This window comes from Stegostoma tigrinum, chromosome 19 (genome assembly GCF_030684315.1).
Source record: "Stegostoma tigrinum isolate sSteTig4 chromosome 19, sSteTig4.hap1, whole genome shotgun sequence".
In the NCBI taxonomy this organism is placed as follows: domain Eukaryota; kingdom Metazoa; phylum Chordata; class Chondrichthyes; order Orectolobiformes; family Stegostomatidae; genus Stegostoma; species Stegostoma tigrinum.
In genome coordinates, this window is record NC_081372.1 from 35,570,114 (window position 1) to 35,585,678 (window position 15,565).

The 15,565-nt window shown below is 38.2% G+C and overlaps 1 protein-coding gene across 4 annotated transcripts in view; it reads right to left on the reverse strand.

Annotated features, from left to right (window-relative positions):
- Nucleotides 1-15,565, reverse strand: part of rtel1 (regulator of telomere elongation helicase 1) — a 149,221-nt gene that overhangs the window by 81,292 nt on the left and 52,364 nt on the right. For all 4 annotated transcript variants that reach the window (XM_048550500.2, XM_048550501.2, XM_048550499.2 and 1 more), the window contains exons 13-19: nt 15,242-15,339; nt 14,523-14,578; nt 11,650-11,724; nt 10,288-10,369; nt 4,392-4,524; nt 3,086-3,199; nt 2,250-2,290 (exon numbers count right to left, since the gene is read on the reverse strand). In XM_048550500.2, coding sequence (XP_048406457.2) covers nt 2,250-2,290; nt 3,086-3,199; nt 4,392-4,524; nt 10,288-10,369; nt 11,650-11,724; nt 14,523-14,578; nt 15,242-15,339 — 599 coding nt within the window. The remainder of the gene's footprint in view (nt 1-2,249; nt 2,291-3,085; nt 3,200-4,391; nt 4,525-10,287; nt 10,370-11,649; nt 11,725-14,522; nt 14,579-15,241; nt 15,340-15,565) is intronic.

Here is a 15,565-nt window from a genome sequence, read left to right on the forward strand (position 1 = left end):
TCTCCAGCTTCTGCAGTTCCCATTATCTCTGAGCTTTTCCAGCAATTTCTGTGTTTGTTTCTGATTTACAACATCCACGGTTCTTTTGGTTTTATGATTGAAAGTTTCTTTTCTAAGTCATTTGTCATTCATTTTTAAAGACAAGGAAGTCTAAAATTAAGGGGAGGTGGCTGAGAGAGTGGAATCAGATTTGCCACGATCTAACCAAACAGCAGAGGAGCCTTGAGAGTTCAAACGGCCTATTCCTGCTCCTATCAACTTACATTCTTGAGGGGCAAGGAGAATCGGAATAGGTACAGTTCATGGGAAAGATACAAGAAAGCGAGGAAAATCAGGGTAGGTACAGTTCATGGGAAAGACCCATGAAAGCAGAAAAAGACACGCCAATAATCAGTCTAGTCAATAGCTAGCGAACTGTATGGTAAATGGAAAAGCCTGGGGAAAACTGATGCACTGAGAGATCTGGGTGTTCAGGTCCATTGTACGCTGAAGGTGGCAATGCAGGTCAATAGAGTGGTCAAGAAGGCATATGGCATGCTTTCCTTCATTGGGCGCGGTATTGAGTACAAGAGTTGGCAGGTCATGTTACAGTTGTATAGGACTTTGGTTCGACCGCATGTGGAGTACTGTGTACAGTTCTGGTTGCCACATTACCAAAAGGATGTGGATGCTTTGAAGAGGGTGCGGAGGAGGTTCACTGAGATGTTGCCTGGTATGGAGGGCGCTAGCTATGAAGAGAGGCTGAGCAGATTAGGATTATTTACATTAGAAAGACTGAGGTTGAGGGGGGAACCTGATTTAAGGTTTACAAAATCAGGGTGGATAGCAAGAAGCTTTTTCCCCCAGAGTGAGGGACTCAGTTACTAGAGGTCACGATTTCAAGGTGAGAGGGGAAAAGTTTAAGGGAGATATGCATGGAAAGTTCTTTACACAGAGGATGGTGGGTGCCTGGAATGTGTTGCCAGAGGTGGTGGTAGAGGCTGGTACAATAGCATCATTTAATATGTATCTAGTCTGATACATGAATGGACAGGGAGTAAAGGGATACAGATTCTTGGAAAATAGGCAGTACATTTAGATAGAGGATCTAGATCGGCACAGGCTTCCAGGGCCAAAGGGCCTGTTCCTGTGCTGTAATTTTCTTTGTTTGTTCTTTGTTCAAGGAGCAAGTCCTAAAATAGAATCAGATATGGGATCTGATGAATCAGTGCCAATTCCTAAAAATATTATAAGGCATTAGTTAATAATACAAACTGAATAAAGTAATCAACAAGACAATATCCTACTATTCATGCCAGCTCCTCTTAAGAGTTGGACCTGATGAAAACCTGTTCGTCCAGAGTTGGGTGATTTTGAAATGTGGGAAATATGTACATAGAAGGAATTCAGATGTTTAATCTTTTGTAATTTTCAACACAAAGGAGCCTAACAAATTTAAATATAGAATTATTTTATTTTCAAAGTGTATTCATGCTTTTCATTATACTAAAATAACATTTCAAAACAACTGAAGTTACATAATTGATTTTTTTTTGTTTTACCAAGACATTACTCTATATGTTATTCAACTTAGTAAATGATAATTTTACTAAGTCCAGAAGGTAAATTGGGATTTCATTCTTCACCTTTTACTAAATAACACCTTTTGTTCCTTACATTTAAATTTTAGTATGTGGAGGTGAGATTGCAAAACATTGCGTGGTGTTTGAAAAACAGAACATTACCATTAGAGCTTACTTATAAACAGAATGGACAACTCCAGCAGGATGTCATTTATATGCAAGCACTATCCTCAAATTGAATAGGCAGAAGGCACTGACAATTGTGTTTGATATTCAGAAGGCGAAGGGACAACACAAACATAGTAGTCTATTACTGAACTAGTGATCCAGAGGTCTGGATTAAGAATCAAAAACTGGAATTTGAAGTCCTACCACAACAACTGGGAATCTAATACAGTTAACTAAAGCAGTAGGTAACAAAATGTAAGTATCACTCATGACAACCATGAAACTACAGGGTCCAGTGGTTCTGTAACTTGCTGTCCATGCATAGTATGACCTATACAATTCCAGACCCTACAAAGCAGAGCAATGAGCTTGACTTCTAACTGCCCTTTGAAATGACCTAGCAAGTTCAAAACACCCGAAAGAAAAGTTATAAATCCACACAAGATCTATCTCTATTCCAATACATCTATAGAACTGCAGTGATTTAATGTCAATTTGAAATAAAAGTTCACCACTTACTCAGTGTTTTTCCAAGGGATGACATGTACTCAGGTGAAAACCTAAACAGAGAGAATAATTTCCATCACAAGTCAGATGCAGATTTTTCAGCAGAGATTATTAAAAATAATGCAACTGAACGATGAGCAAAAGGAAAGACCGTGTGTTTCAATTATACAAAAATAAACATTAAAAATAGAATCTCATATGCAACACAGTAATAAAGGAGCAATTGGGTATAAAAATACTATGATTTAAATGATACCTATCAAATCATTTCACAAACTTTATTGGTCTATACAGGGTGTGGTCACTAACATTACCATTGTTACTGAAACACATTTGAAATCTTTAAATACATTTCTTTGGTGTGCCTTTGGGAAATAGGTGAGGAACATACAGATGATTTTAAATTAGACAAACCTCAATGCTTGTTGACAGTGTAAGAGTCAACACTCCAAGCGGATAGCATTGCATCAGATGAAATGTCAACCCCAGCCTCTCTCCCTGTTTCTTTCTGCAGATGTTACCAGACCTGTTATATACTTCCTGAATATTCTGTCTTTATTTCAGATCTCCTGCCTCTGCAATATTTTGTTTTAATGAATGTCAAAGCTTGTTGTAGTACAAGCGAGCATTTGATTCAAGCTGTTTTTCCTCTTCTGCACTTACACTTTAATAATTCCAAACAGTCACCTCAGTGAATCCGAGTAATGAGCTAATTCATGATACAGGAATACACAAGGAAGTAAAACAGATCTAGTCTGAAGTTCAATTTTCTGCTTAATAGCTGCATTATGCCAAGAAACCTATAATCATTTTGTATTCTTTGTCATGTAACTGCAATTGCATCCTACCTTTGGTTATATGCAGAGCTCAACTGTATTCCATCAGGGCCTTTCGGAACAACCCCTATCCATATTTGGTGTTTGTCAATCACATGGGGATTTTCCAGACTGACAGGGAAAGGGCTGAAAGATGTATCAACATCCATTAATATGAATTTATCAGCCATTAGATATGAATGCATTATTGATCAAAGAAAACACTTCAATGAATTCAATTAAGATGATCATGCTCACCAGCATACAAAATAAACATGGAACAAAATTATTCTAATGTTATTGGGCAAGTTCAAATAAGGACGCTTTCTTATCATACCATTTGCTAATAAATCTAGATTTCTTTTGGAAGAATCCAAAGTCACAGTGAAAGACTAAGTAATATATATTTATCATTTGTACAAAATGAAGTAAGGAATTGGAATGACTTAATAATGGTATCATAGACTCACGTTTAAATGAAATAAATGTGCAGGTAATATGACTGCACCTGTGATTATTCATTGTTTCAATCTGAAGCTTGAGGCCATTTTGACAATGCTGTCACTTTAAAAAGGTTATTTTGACCTTGGCTTTTTCTTGGAGAGGTTGTAAAGGCAGAGATACTGCAGAGTCCAGGGAGTAGCAGTTTAACAAAGGAAAGGGAGTGGCCAGTTCTCCAGAAGGGCCTAGACCCGAAACATCAGCTTTCCTGCTCCTCTGACGCTGCTTGGCCTGCTGTGTTCATCCAGCTCTAGACCTTGTTATTTCATGTTTTATCTAGTTTCTTTTTTAAGCTGTAGCAATCACAAGATATTTTGAGTAACCTGAGTATTACAAGCTTCAGTAAAGGAATTTTTCTGACTTTCTCTGAGATCTCTGCAGATTGTTCCCTCCTGCCTTAAGAATCTGTGTTTGAATTTACCTCTTTGCCACGGGATATGTTTATAGGACGTTACTATGTTGGAACAGTTAATTGGTTAAGTTGCTATGTCGAGTTAGGTAGCTTTTCCAATAGTTAAGTTACTCTAAATTCCGCTTAATGTTTGTGATTCCATTGCAGCATTTAATTAAGTTTTGTTTTGCTTAAAGCAGAGAGGTTTGACCAGTTGTATCACACCTGGGACACCCACTTCACATCTGCCCTTAAAATAAGAAAAAGTTAGGGTCTATTTTGAGGGGGTCTGGCCTGGTCCCTAACACAATAGAACACACGTGTTCAATCTACTTTACTTGTAATATGTGTATTTGTACTATATATTAAAAGTGTAGCCAATTTTCATTTGTAATGTTGAATAATATTTCATACATATTTTTGATCATGTTCTTTGAACGGACTCACATTTGCATTTCTGAGGTGAAAGAGGACAGTGGAGCAAGTGTACCACTTGTGAGGATGATGGATTGAACCCCTTGGCGTACCAGATCAGCCATACTGTAGCCAGGGCAGAAGCACCAGTAACTTAAAATCTTTCCTGTGAACATAATGAATATTTTTAGGTGTTTACAATATTCAAGTCTCTTCGAAAAACCTCACTGCTATTCGATATTGTAACAGCTACATTGTTCTAGTAGATTACTTGTCCCAGTGTCTAAAGTTGCCTAGGGGCCAACTGATGAAACAAAAGGATGTAATTTATCTGATAAATAAATAGGATGACTATATAATTAATAATAAAAATTGTGAATGAGTTATGATCAGTGTAATGAACTGGATACTGAAATATTGTGGGATATGTTCTATCTAAATTCCAATCCAGCTCTTAACAAAGTAACCATTTTTATACAAGAGTACTAATGCAATTTTGTTTTAAATTATAAATCATACTTATGCAGATGATTAAAACATAAAGATAGTCTTCAGTTGGGTTCTACTACTATAAATTTTAAAACTCAGTTTAGGATTCTGCCACAGCACTGGTGCAAATGTGAAGGATCCTATAGGAATTTACTATGATCTACATTTTTAGTAGTAACAAGCTATACAAAAACACAGTAACACCTATCAACTCACTTTGGGTCATTGTACATTTCTAAAACAATCACAAGTAAAATATTCCAAAAGCAGGAAAATAATTGTTACACTTACAAAATACTGACATTTTCTGATCGCTTTGGCTCATTTGCAAATTTCACTTCCAAATTTTCAGAATGAGGACACAGTAGATAATACCATAATGCTTGCAAGTTTCAAACGACTTTAATGAAAAATCAATAAGAAAATGTACAAGACACTTTAGCCATTTCTTAACTCCTCCCTAGCAGGCCCATCCTCCCTCACAGATATCTAACTGGATAACCTCAATCCAGTTGTCAATGAATCAATCCAAAGCTAACTTCAAATAGCATGTCCAGAGATAGTAAGAATTGCATATACTGTAGTCAGAGATAACACAGCGTAGAGCTGGAGGAAGAAAGCAGGTCAGGCAGCATTAGAGGAGCAGAAAAGTTAACATTTCAGGTCAGGACTCGAAACACCAACTTTCCAGTTCTTCTGATGCTGCCTGGCCTGCTGTGTTCCTCCAGCTCCACATTGTGTTACTTCAAGTAACATGTTCCTTCCCCATAGCCTTTCATCTTCAAATACTTATCCAATTTCCCCAAAAATGTAAATCTTTCACAGAATACAGGCCTTACATAATTTCTTTTGAATAAATTGACTATGGGCCATATCAGTGGGTAGCTACAAGTCATTTATATTGCTGTGGGCCTAGTGTTTCCAAAAGGATGGAAATCTGTCTATGACAGTTTAAACACCACTGAGTTTAGATAGGTGTTACTGTGTTTTTGTATAGCTTGTTACTACTAAAAATGTAGATCATAGTAAATTCCTATAGGATCCTTCACATTTGCACTAGTGCTGTGGCAGAATCCTAAACTGAATTTTAAAATTTATAGTAGTAGAACCCAACTGAAGGCTACCTTTATGTTTTAATCATCTGCATAAGTATGGTTTATAATTTAAAACAAAATTGCATTAGTACTCTTGTGTAAAAATGGTTACTTTGTTAAGAGCTTGACTGGAATTTAGATAGAACATATCCCACAATATTTCAGTATCCAGTTCATTACACTGATCATAACACATTCACAATTTTTATTATTAATTATAGCTTTTCCAAGTTACTTTCACTTAAATCTATTCATTATATTTAAATTCCATCAGATATTCCCAGGGCATTAGCCTGGGCCTGTGAAATTTTCACAGATGTTTCTGCACGAACCATTCTCTATGACAAAATATTTGCATATTCAACAAAGTTTATATTGTGAAGTTGCCCCTTTTGGACAGAGACGAGGAGAAATTTTTTCTGAGGGTTGAGACACTTTGGTGCTCGCTGTTTCAGGATGTAACAGGTGTGAGGTCATCGAATATTTTTAAAGTGGAGGTAGCTAGATATTTGTTTGGCCATTGAATCAACATTACCCGCAGCAGATGGGAATATGTGATCAAAACATTAAAAAAAATTGGCCATTATCTATTTGAATGCCAGAGCAAGCTCGAGGTCTAAATCTGTTCCTAAAATGGATGTTTGATACCTCAGTCTCCTCCAAGGTCTCTCAATCAGTATCCTTCAAATCTTAGAGAATTTTAAATTGATGTCTCTAACTGAAGTAAATAGTCTTTCATATTCACTACATCAAATACCGTCAAGCAAGTTAAATAAATCTCTACTCCTCAGCACATAACTTTCAGACAGTTAGTATGAAGATTCTGAAAGCTGCCCAATTACCCCATGCATCATAACAGTCCAATCAGAGAGATTTTTAAGAAACACAGGATCGAAAATATTAAGATTATATCAGTCATTCCTCTGGCAAAACTGTGCAGTCTAAGTTATAATACTGTCCTCTACTTGTCAATGGTCTTTATATTTTTGTTGAATCCAAAGTGGATGATTTTACATTTTCCTTTTTGAAACCCATTTAACTCAATTGTCCACTCACGTAATATAGCAATATCATTCTATAATTTTAAGCTGCCATTAGCACTGTGTACAATACCATCTATCTTTATATTAGCAGTGTGCATTCAAAACAGGAGAGGCAATGGTATAGCAGTAATGTCTCTAAACTAGATACAATATACCTAGAATACTGAGAACAGTTTTGGTCTCCTTGTCCCAGGAAAGAAATGCTGATGTTGGAGGCAGTTCAGAAAAAATCCACAACATTGATTCTGGATATGAAGGGATATTCTTGTAAGGAAAGTAGATTGGGCTTGTACTTACTGGAGTTTAGAAGAATGAGGGGGGACCCATTTGAAACGTACAAGATTCTTAGAGGCTTGATGGGTAGATGTGATGAAGTAGATGAGAGTAAACCGGTTGATGTGGTGTATATGGATTTCAGCAAGGCCTTCGATAAGATTCCCCACAGTAGGCTATTGTACAAAATGCGGAGGAATGGGATTGTGGGAGATATAGCAGTTTGGATCAGAAATTGGCTTGCAGAAAGAAGACAGAGGGTGGTGGTTGATGGGAAATGTTCATCCTGGAGACCAGTTACTAGTGGTGTACCGCCAGGGTCGGTGTTGGGTCCACTGCTGTTCGTCATTTTTATAAACAACCTGGATGAGGGCGTAGAAGGATGGGTTAGTAAATTTGCAGATGACACTAAGGTCGGTGGAGTTGTGGATAGTGACGAAGGATACTGTAGGTTACGGAGAGACATAGATAAGCTGCAGAGCTGGGCTGAGAGGTAGCAAATGGAGTTTAATGCGGACAAGTGAGGTGATGCACTTCGGAAGGAGTAAACGGAATGCAAAGTACTGGCTAGTGGTAAGATTCTTAGTAGCGTAGATGAGCAGAGAGATCTCAGTGTCCACGTACACAGATCCTTGAAAGTTTCCACCCAGGTTGACAGGGCTGTTAAGAAGGCACACAATGTTTTAGCTTTTATTAATAGAGGGATTGAGTTCCGGAACCAAGAGGTTATGCTGCAGCTGTACAAAACTCTGGTGCGGCCACACTTGGAGTATTGTGTACAGTTCTGGTCACCGCATTATAAGAAGGATGTGGGAGCTTTGGAAAGGGTGCAGAGGAGATTTACTAGGATGTTGCCTGTTATGGAGGGAAGGTCTTACGAGGTAAGGCTGAGGGACTTGAGGCTGTTTTCGTTAGAGAGAAGAAGGCTGAGAGGTGACTTAATTGAGACATATAAAATAATCAGAGGGTTAGATAGGGTGGATAGGGAGAGCCTTTTTCCTAGCACGGCGACGGTGAGCACGAGGGGGCATAGCTTTAAATTGAGGGGTGAAAGATATAGGACAGATGTCAGAGGTAGTTTCTTTACTCGGAGAGTAGTAAGGGTATGGAACGCTTTGCCTGCAACGGTAGTAGATTCGCCAACTTTAGGTACATTTAAGTCATCACTGGACAAGCGTATGGACGTACATGGAATAATGCAGGTTAGATGGGCTTCAGATTGGTATGACAGGTCGGCACAACATCGAGAGCCGAAGGGCCTGTACTGTGCTGTAATGTTCTATGTTCTATAAAACGGTGCAAAGACCACATTTACGTAACTTCAACCAAATCATTCCCCAGATGTTTAGTTTAAAACTTCACTTTGAACTGTTAGGGCTTTTGTACAGGAACGAAATGTCAAACTGATATAGCTCTTTCTCAGAAACAGCATTGAAAACAGATGGTGATTGCAATGGGGCAGCATATCCAGAACCATTCCTTACCAGGTTTAACTAATTTCTACTTGTTTTTAGGCTACATGCAGGTTCCAACTGTTTGAATTTCTCATGGATTGTGAATGAAATAGATTGAAAAGAAATACAATTGAACTACTTGAAAGCTTCAGATGGTTTGGCTGGGGATTTAAACGTTTCTTGGCTCTCCTTTATTGATGATAGAAAAGACTTGGATCTTTTCTTCAGAATAAAGAAGGACTCAAAACTTCTGATGCTTTAATAGGATAGGAATACAGACAATGGTTTCATCAGAATTCAGCAGTAACCTTAATATTCAGAGACTGAATAGAAGGTGGAACTCAATATCACAAAGGGCTCAACAACGTAGGCAGTGAAAAGTCATCTCTCCCAGTGGAGAATCCAGAATATTAGGGCACAGTGTCAGGATAAAGGGGTAAATCATTTTAGGTCAAGAGGAGGAAAAATATGTGCGTTCATATGCACCTGAATTGTTCGAATTTTCTGCCCCAGAGAGATTGTGGATGATCCATCATCAAAGCCAAAACAGATGGACCTCTGATCTACTGCCAAACAAATGGGTATGGGGAACAGGCAGTAGAGTTGAGGTAAAAGTTTAGCAATTATATCACATGGTACAACAGACTCAAAGGGCCAAACAGTCTTCTTCTGCCCATATTTCTTTTGTTCAAGTAGAGTACTTGAAACATACAGCATAGATTATGCTTAAGCCAAGTTACATAAACAGATAACGGAGAAAGACAACAAGGGGAATGAAGTGATGTGGATGGAGGTTCACATGGAGTACAAACACCAGCACAGAGAAGTTGGGCTAAATGGCCTATTTCTATGCTTTTCTGCTACCTTGGTCAAACTTTATTCTTCAATTTGTGTATCATACCTTACAGGCAATGCAGCGTCACCACTGGGATGCTGTTGCAATTGCAATACAATGAGTTTACACAAGGAGTAACATATGACATGTACAATGACGTATTAGACTTTTAAAACAAACAAATTCATATTGAGTGCATTCTCAGGAAAAAGGACCTACTTTGAAACATAAATATTTAGAGTACAGCAATCGCTTAGTGATATTACTGCTGGAGCATTAATCCAGAGACCTAGATAACATTCGGGGAACCAGGTTCAAATCCCACCACAGCAGACAGTGGAATTTGAATTCAATAACCATCTGAAATTAAGAATCTAATGATGACTGTGAATCCATTGTCGATTGTTAGTAAAACGCATCTGGTTCACTGATGTCTTTTAGGGAGGGAAACTGCCATCCTTTCCTGGTCTGACCAGCATGTGACTCCAGGCTTACAGCAATATGTGGTTGACTCTGAACTGCCCTCTGGGTATTTAGGGGTGGGCTGTAAATGCTTCCCAGCCAGCAATGCCCTCATCCCATGAATGAATAAAGAAAATACTTGCGGCAGTTAAGCAAATAAAGTAGTTATTTTCCACATGGTAAGAACACAAGGACTGACAAACAGCAAATAAATAAAAATACTTAATTTATTTTTGTTGGATTTGTGGACTGTTGCCAGCAGTCTGACAGGATTAATACCTTGTTTTTTCATAACAGATGAAGTCCATAAATCAGTTCTGTGTTGCTTCCTCTTCCCACTGTTATCTGGGTGCACATGAACCTAGGGCAATATGGAGTGAGTACACTCATTGCAGCAGAAGCAAAAGGTGGAACAATTATGACACACTGGAAAATTAAATAGTCAGTAGCAAAATGCTAGTAAAAGATAAGCATACTGTAACTTCCAGGCATTAGTAAGTCTACAGTCTGGGGCTCTCAGTCAGGAGACCATGATAAATTATATTGGAACCACCACAGATCATACAAACAACTTACAGAAATATCAAATGTTTAATTACAACATGGTTTTTAAAATGGGGCATACAGCCAAATAATTACTGAGAATGTAAATTCTGAGTAATATAATTCAATGACTGTATGGCAGCCCTGTGTGTATTATGTGTAGTCTCAAGAGAAACCCTAAAATATCACATTTGACAGGTGTCAAGTTGTCAAAGTGAAGAACTCAGGAAGGAAAAGGAGTTGTAAACTGAAATCTCCTGAGAATTACCTCTGAATTTCAACATGATGGGAGAAAAGAGAGCAATATTGGTGAGAGGTATGTTTGTGTGTTTCCCTTTGAAGAATACACAAAAACAAGGGTTAAAAGCCAGTTTCAACCCTGGTTGAGGTTGTTTTAGGGCAAAGGTGTGCGCGTGGGGACCACAACTGGGAAAACTCGGAGTCATCCTTGCACTGCAGGTTAAAAAAAAATACGTTTTTACTGTGATTGCTGGAAGCTGGGTAGCAAGTCCACAGTCAAAAGCAAATAGGTCAATGGATTTCAGCTGACCTGTGAAGTCCAGAACGTCGAAATGAACTGTTTGTCTACTTAACCTCTGTGCTAAGCTTTGTTGCACTCAGTGTAAAGGCTGCAATGACCTTTCATCTACCTTCGTGGAAATCAGAAGCTGACCCTTTATACCTCGTTTGTCAGGAATCGCCTCTTTTCTGATCTGCACGTTATTTTGTTAATTCATGAAAGCCTGTTCAAATTGGCTCCTTTTAAAAGGGTAAATTCATATGATCTGGGAGAAACGCATGCATAAATGAAGGGATCCTTTCTAAATTAACTGTGCTGGGAAAAACTGTGGGCAGATTGTGGGAGTTGCTTGAATAAAGAAGTGGAGCCCGTTTAACCGTCTTCACCTGGGAGCTTGATAATTTGCAGTAATGTGTCTGGAACTGTAATATATTGAAAAACCTTGCCTGGAGATTGGTTGTAACAATTGATAATTTTACAAAATAACGAAACATTTCAGAATAATAATGATGTTACTCTGAACAACAGTATTCTTAGAACACCATGTTTAAGAAAAAAAAACAAAACTCAAAGCTAACCTTGTAATACTTGGTCACATTTTGTCCCTGTGTATGTGCTGTACTGCCCCCTGGCAAATCAATGCAGAAAACAATCTGAAGAGAGAAAGAGATTCATTACAAACAGGGTAAATGCAGTAAGTTTACCACTAGCTCAAAAAACGTCCTCTAACTTGCATCCTGATGGACTTTAAGACTTTGGTCGAATGTCTACCTTTATTGCTAAAGGAATGGTGCACAAAAGTAGGTAAGTATTGCTGTGATGGTGAGATCACATCTGGAGCACCGCATTTAGTTTTGGTTCTCTTACTTGAGGAAGGATGTAATTGCATTGGAGGCAGTTCAGAGAAGGCTCAAGATTAATTTTCCAGAGATTAAAGGCTTGACTTATGGAATGGAGAATGAGCAGTTTAGGCCTATACAAACTAGTATTGAGAAGGTGATCTAATTGAGGTGTACAGGTGCTAAAGGGTATTAACAAAGTAGACATAGTGGATGGATCCCCTTGTGGGACAATCTAGAACAAGAGATCATAGTTTTAAACTGAGAAGTGGCAGGTTTAAAACCGAGAAGAAGAGGAATTACATCTTCTTGAGAAGGTGGATCTTTAATTAGCCATTAGCTTTAATGGTTTAAAAGATTAACAACTTACAGAACTGGGCAGAAAAGTGCAGATGAGACCTTGATCATATTAAATGGTGTAGCAGGCTCATGGGCTAATCTGCCTGCTCCTAGTTCTTATGTGTAGTTCTCATCTGTACTGTTGAAACCAAAATGGAAATCTACATTCATTCTGGACCAAATTTTGTTTATCATCTGGCTTTAGACTTGAGTGACCTTCACGCTTACGTAGAATATGCACTCTCAAATGTTAGTCTAGCTCTGCTGCAGCACCGGATATGCTTTTGGGAGCTCAGCTTTCTGCTATGCTGCTGAATTAGTTGCAATTTGTTCCTGCTGGCTACCAACCTACTCCAGTTTCTGCCCCTTGCTCCTGAATGATTTCTGATTTTCTATTGTTTGCTTCCCTTGACTGATGATTTCATTCATCCTGTAAGACTCCTGAGTTTCATTTCCTGTATGGATTCAAGTTTCTAAGACTGGCTCCATCTTGTATGATCTACGTGTACATCAGCAATTGTCAAAATATCGCTTTCACCAGACACATCACATGAACCCTTCGTAACAGTGAACAAGTTCCCTGCATCAGACTTGTCAGACTTTAAAAGCGTTAAACAACCTTTAAGTCTCCTTTGCAAAGGAAAAATATGTTGCATTTTACAATTGTCACTTCTCTTTTTATGGTGAGGCTCCACTTAGTTGATGGAATTACCATTCAAGACACATAATTCAATACCAGGTACAAGCTTTGCTTCCTTTTGAGATCCATGTAAAGCATACTGTCCATAATTACAAGAAATATTCTTTATGATAAAAAAGAAAATTGTGATAGTATTTGGCATCATTATTTTCTCTCCCTTCTCCATCCAAAAGGGGAAAGGCAATGAGAAATGACATATCCAGAGGACATATTAAACAGAGAACCTGCAGTTATTCCCAAGAGCTCAAAACCTTAGCCATGAAAACTAAACAGGAATATGTCACACCCATGGCAAGCAGAACTATATATTCAAATTACTCCATTTATTTCAAGGTCACATCTTCAACAGTAATCCTTGTAGCTCGTAAAAGATGTGGCTTTCCAACAATTTAACCAACTATTCCACACAGCAGCTTGACAACACACGTATTTTGGCTTGTATCTACCATCTCCAAATCATCTTTCCAATTTTCCGAAAATTAGTTTGAATAGTGGATTGTTTCAACATTACAATGCAACTAAGTCACTAGATGATCTGAATTAAGATTTATCCTGTTTCTTCCTCAAGCCAGAGAGATTTGGATAGACTGAAGTTTACAGATAACAGAATCAGAACTAGTCTGAAGTTGACAAAGCAAGAGGACTGGGTTTTCAGCAGCTCTGGGGCTGAGGCAGGGACATGACAGAAGACAGTACAGAGAACATGCTTGCCATAGACAAAAGATCATAAGTTGAGACAACACAGCATGGAGATGAAGGAAGACAGCAGGGCAGGCAGCATCAGAGGATCAGAAAAGTTGACGTTTTGGGACTGAAACTTCAACTTTCCTGTTCCTCTGATGCTGCCTGCCCTGCTGTGTTCCCCAGCACCACACTGTGTTGTCTCTGACTCCAGCATCTGCCGTTCTTACTATCTCTGAGGTCATAAAGTGAGCTTGGTGTCAAAGTAAATGAAGAGTTTGCAAATAAAGCTGTAACATCAGTCAGTGACCAGGGAAAAAGTCATTTTTGGCACCCCTTCCCCAACAAACACTGAATTCATTCAACACAAGGTTATGAGGGGAGGGTATGTGGGGACAGGCAAAGAATGCTGAAGTAGGGCATTCAGAAATGCAAGGAGAGAAGAATTACAACACTGCCACCCAGTGGGAGCCAGCAAATACATTCACAGCAACATCTTAAGGTACAGTCATATTATCTTCAGAACTCTGGAAACACCACTTTGACTACACAACAGATATTCTCTCTGAGATACAAACCTCTGGGTACACATCACTGACTATATTCCATTTTCCATAATTAGCATCTTTTTGTGGCTATTTTAATCAACCTGTTCAGACAGAGTCGAGACACTACTGCTATGCCACAATACCCCCACCTTCCTTTGTACACTTAGTTCAGTTGGAAGCAGGCACAACTACAATTTTGCAATGAATACAAAACAAATCTAAAAAGAAAATAATTCTTCGGATCAAGTTATTAAAGAGGAAGATGCAATTTCATTCAACACCACATGGTGCTCTAAAAATTGCACGTTTAACAAGAACATTACAATTTACCAAGGCCAACTTACCTCAAGAATATCAGCTACCTTCTGTAATCCACTTGTATTGGTGAATATTCCACTGCCTATGCACAGGTAAGTAAAGAATTTATTTTAAGTTCAAGCTGCAATGATGTGAATAACTTCACAAATTTTTGGTGGCGGTGCCGAGATATGGCATCAAAACCTTAAGTCAACACCAAAAGCAGACAAAGTAGTCATTGCAATGAACAATGAATACACAGTTAATATCATTGTGGCTTTCTGTTTTAGAACTGCATATTCCAACGTGAAGGCAATTTATAAGAACGTGCATCTTCGTCATCTAAGCTGAGCAAAATACAACTGTGTGTACATACAAACTGAAACATTCAAGATTATTATAGCATGATTTACTATGTACACAAGATCCTTCTGCATGAGTTCATTTGAACTATTAAAGCAAGTCATTTCTTATGCTGCTATTTCCCAAAGATATCTGAAGTCCACTGTTTCTCCCTCTGATTTTCACATTGCGATTTTCAATTCTTGCAATTCTTCAGTTCAGCCCTTTAAATTAAATTAGCCAACATTTTTGGTACTTTTAATGCAAAAACATTATGGTAAAATTATATTATTTCAGTGTTTTGCTGGCCTGACCCAATGAATGATAGATACTTCACAAAGACAGTTGTAAGGAAATAACCAAAAGTTTTTATGTCTACACATGATGCAAGGACTTGACAAGACCGAAAACATCAAATACTTACGTGCTGACAAAGCAGTGATGATCTGTTCCAATGCTTCTAAAATTGCAGACTTGTTTTGGAAAGTAATTTGAGCTTGTGCAAACAATTCAAAGATGAAGCTGGAATTGAAGACCATAGTATTTATTAAGAGGAAAACAAGTGGTTACCACCCAAAAACTAGGAAATGCCTTCAAGTAAAAACTGGACACATTGCAAATACTAGATAGGTCAGGCAGCATCTGTTGATAGAGAATGTTTCAGGTCAATGACCTTTTGCTCTTAGGTCTTCAACATTCTTTCCTGTCACATGTGGCCAGACCTACAGAGAACTTGCAGCACATCCTG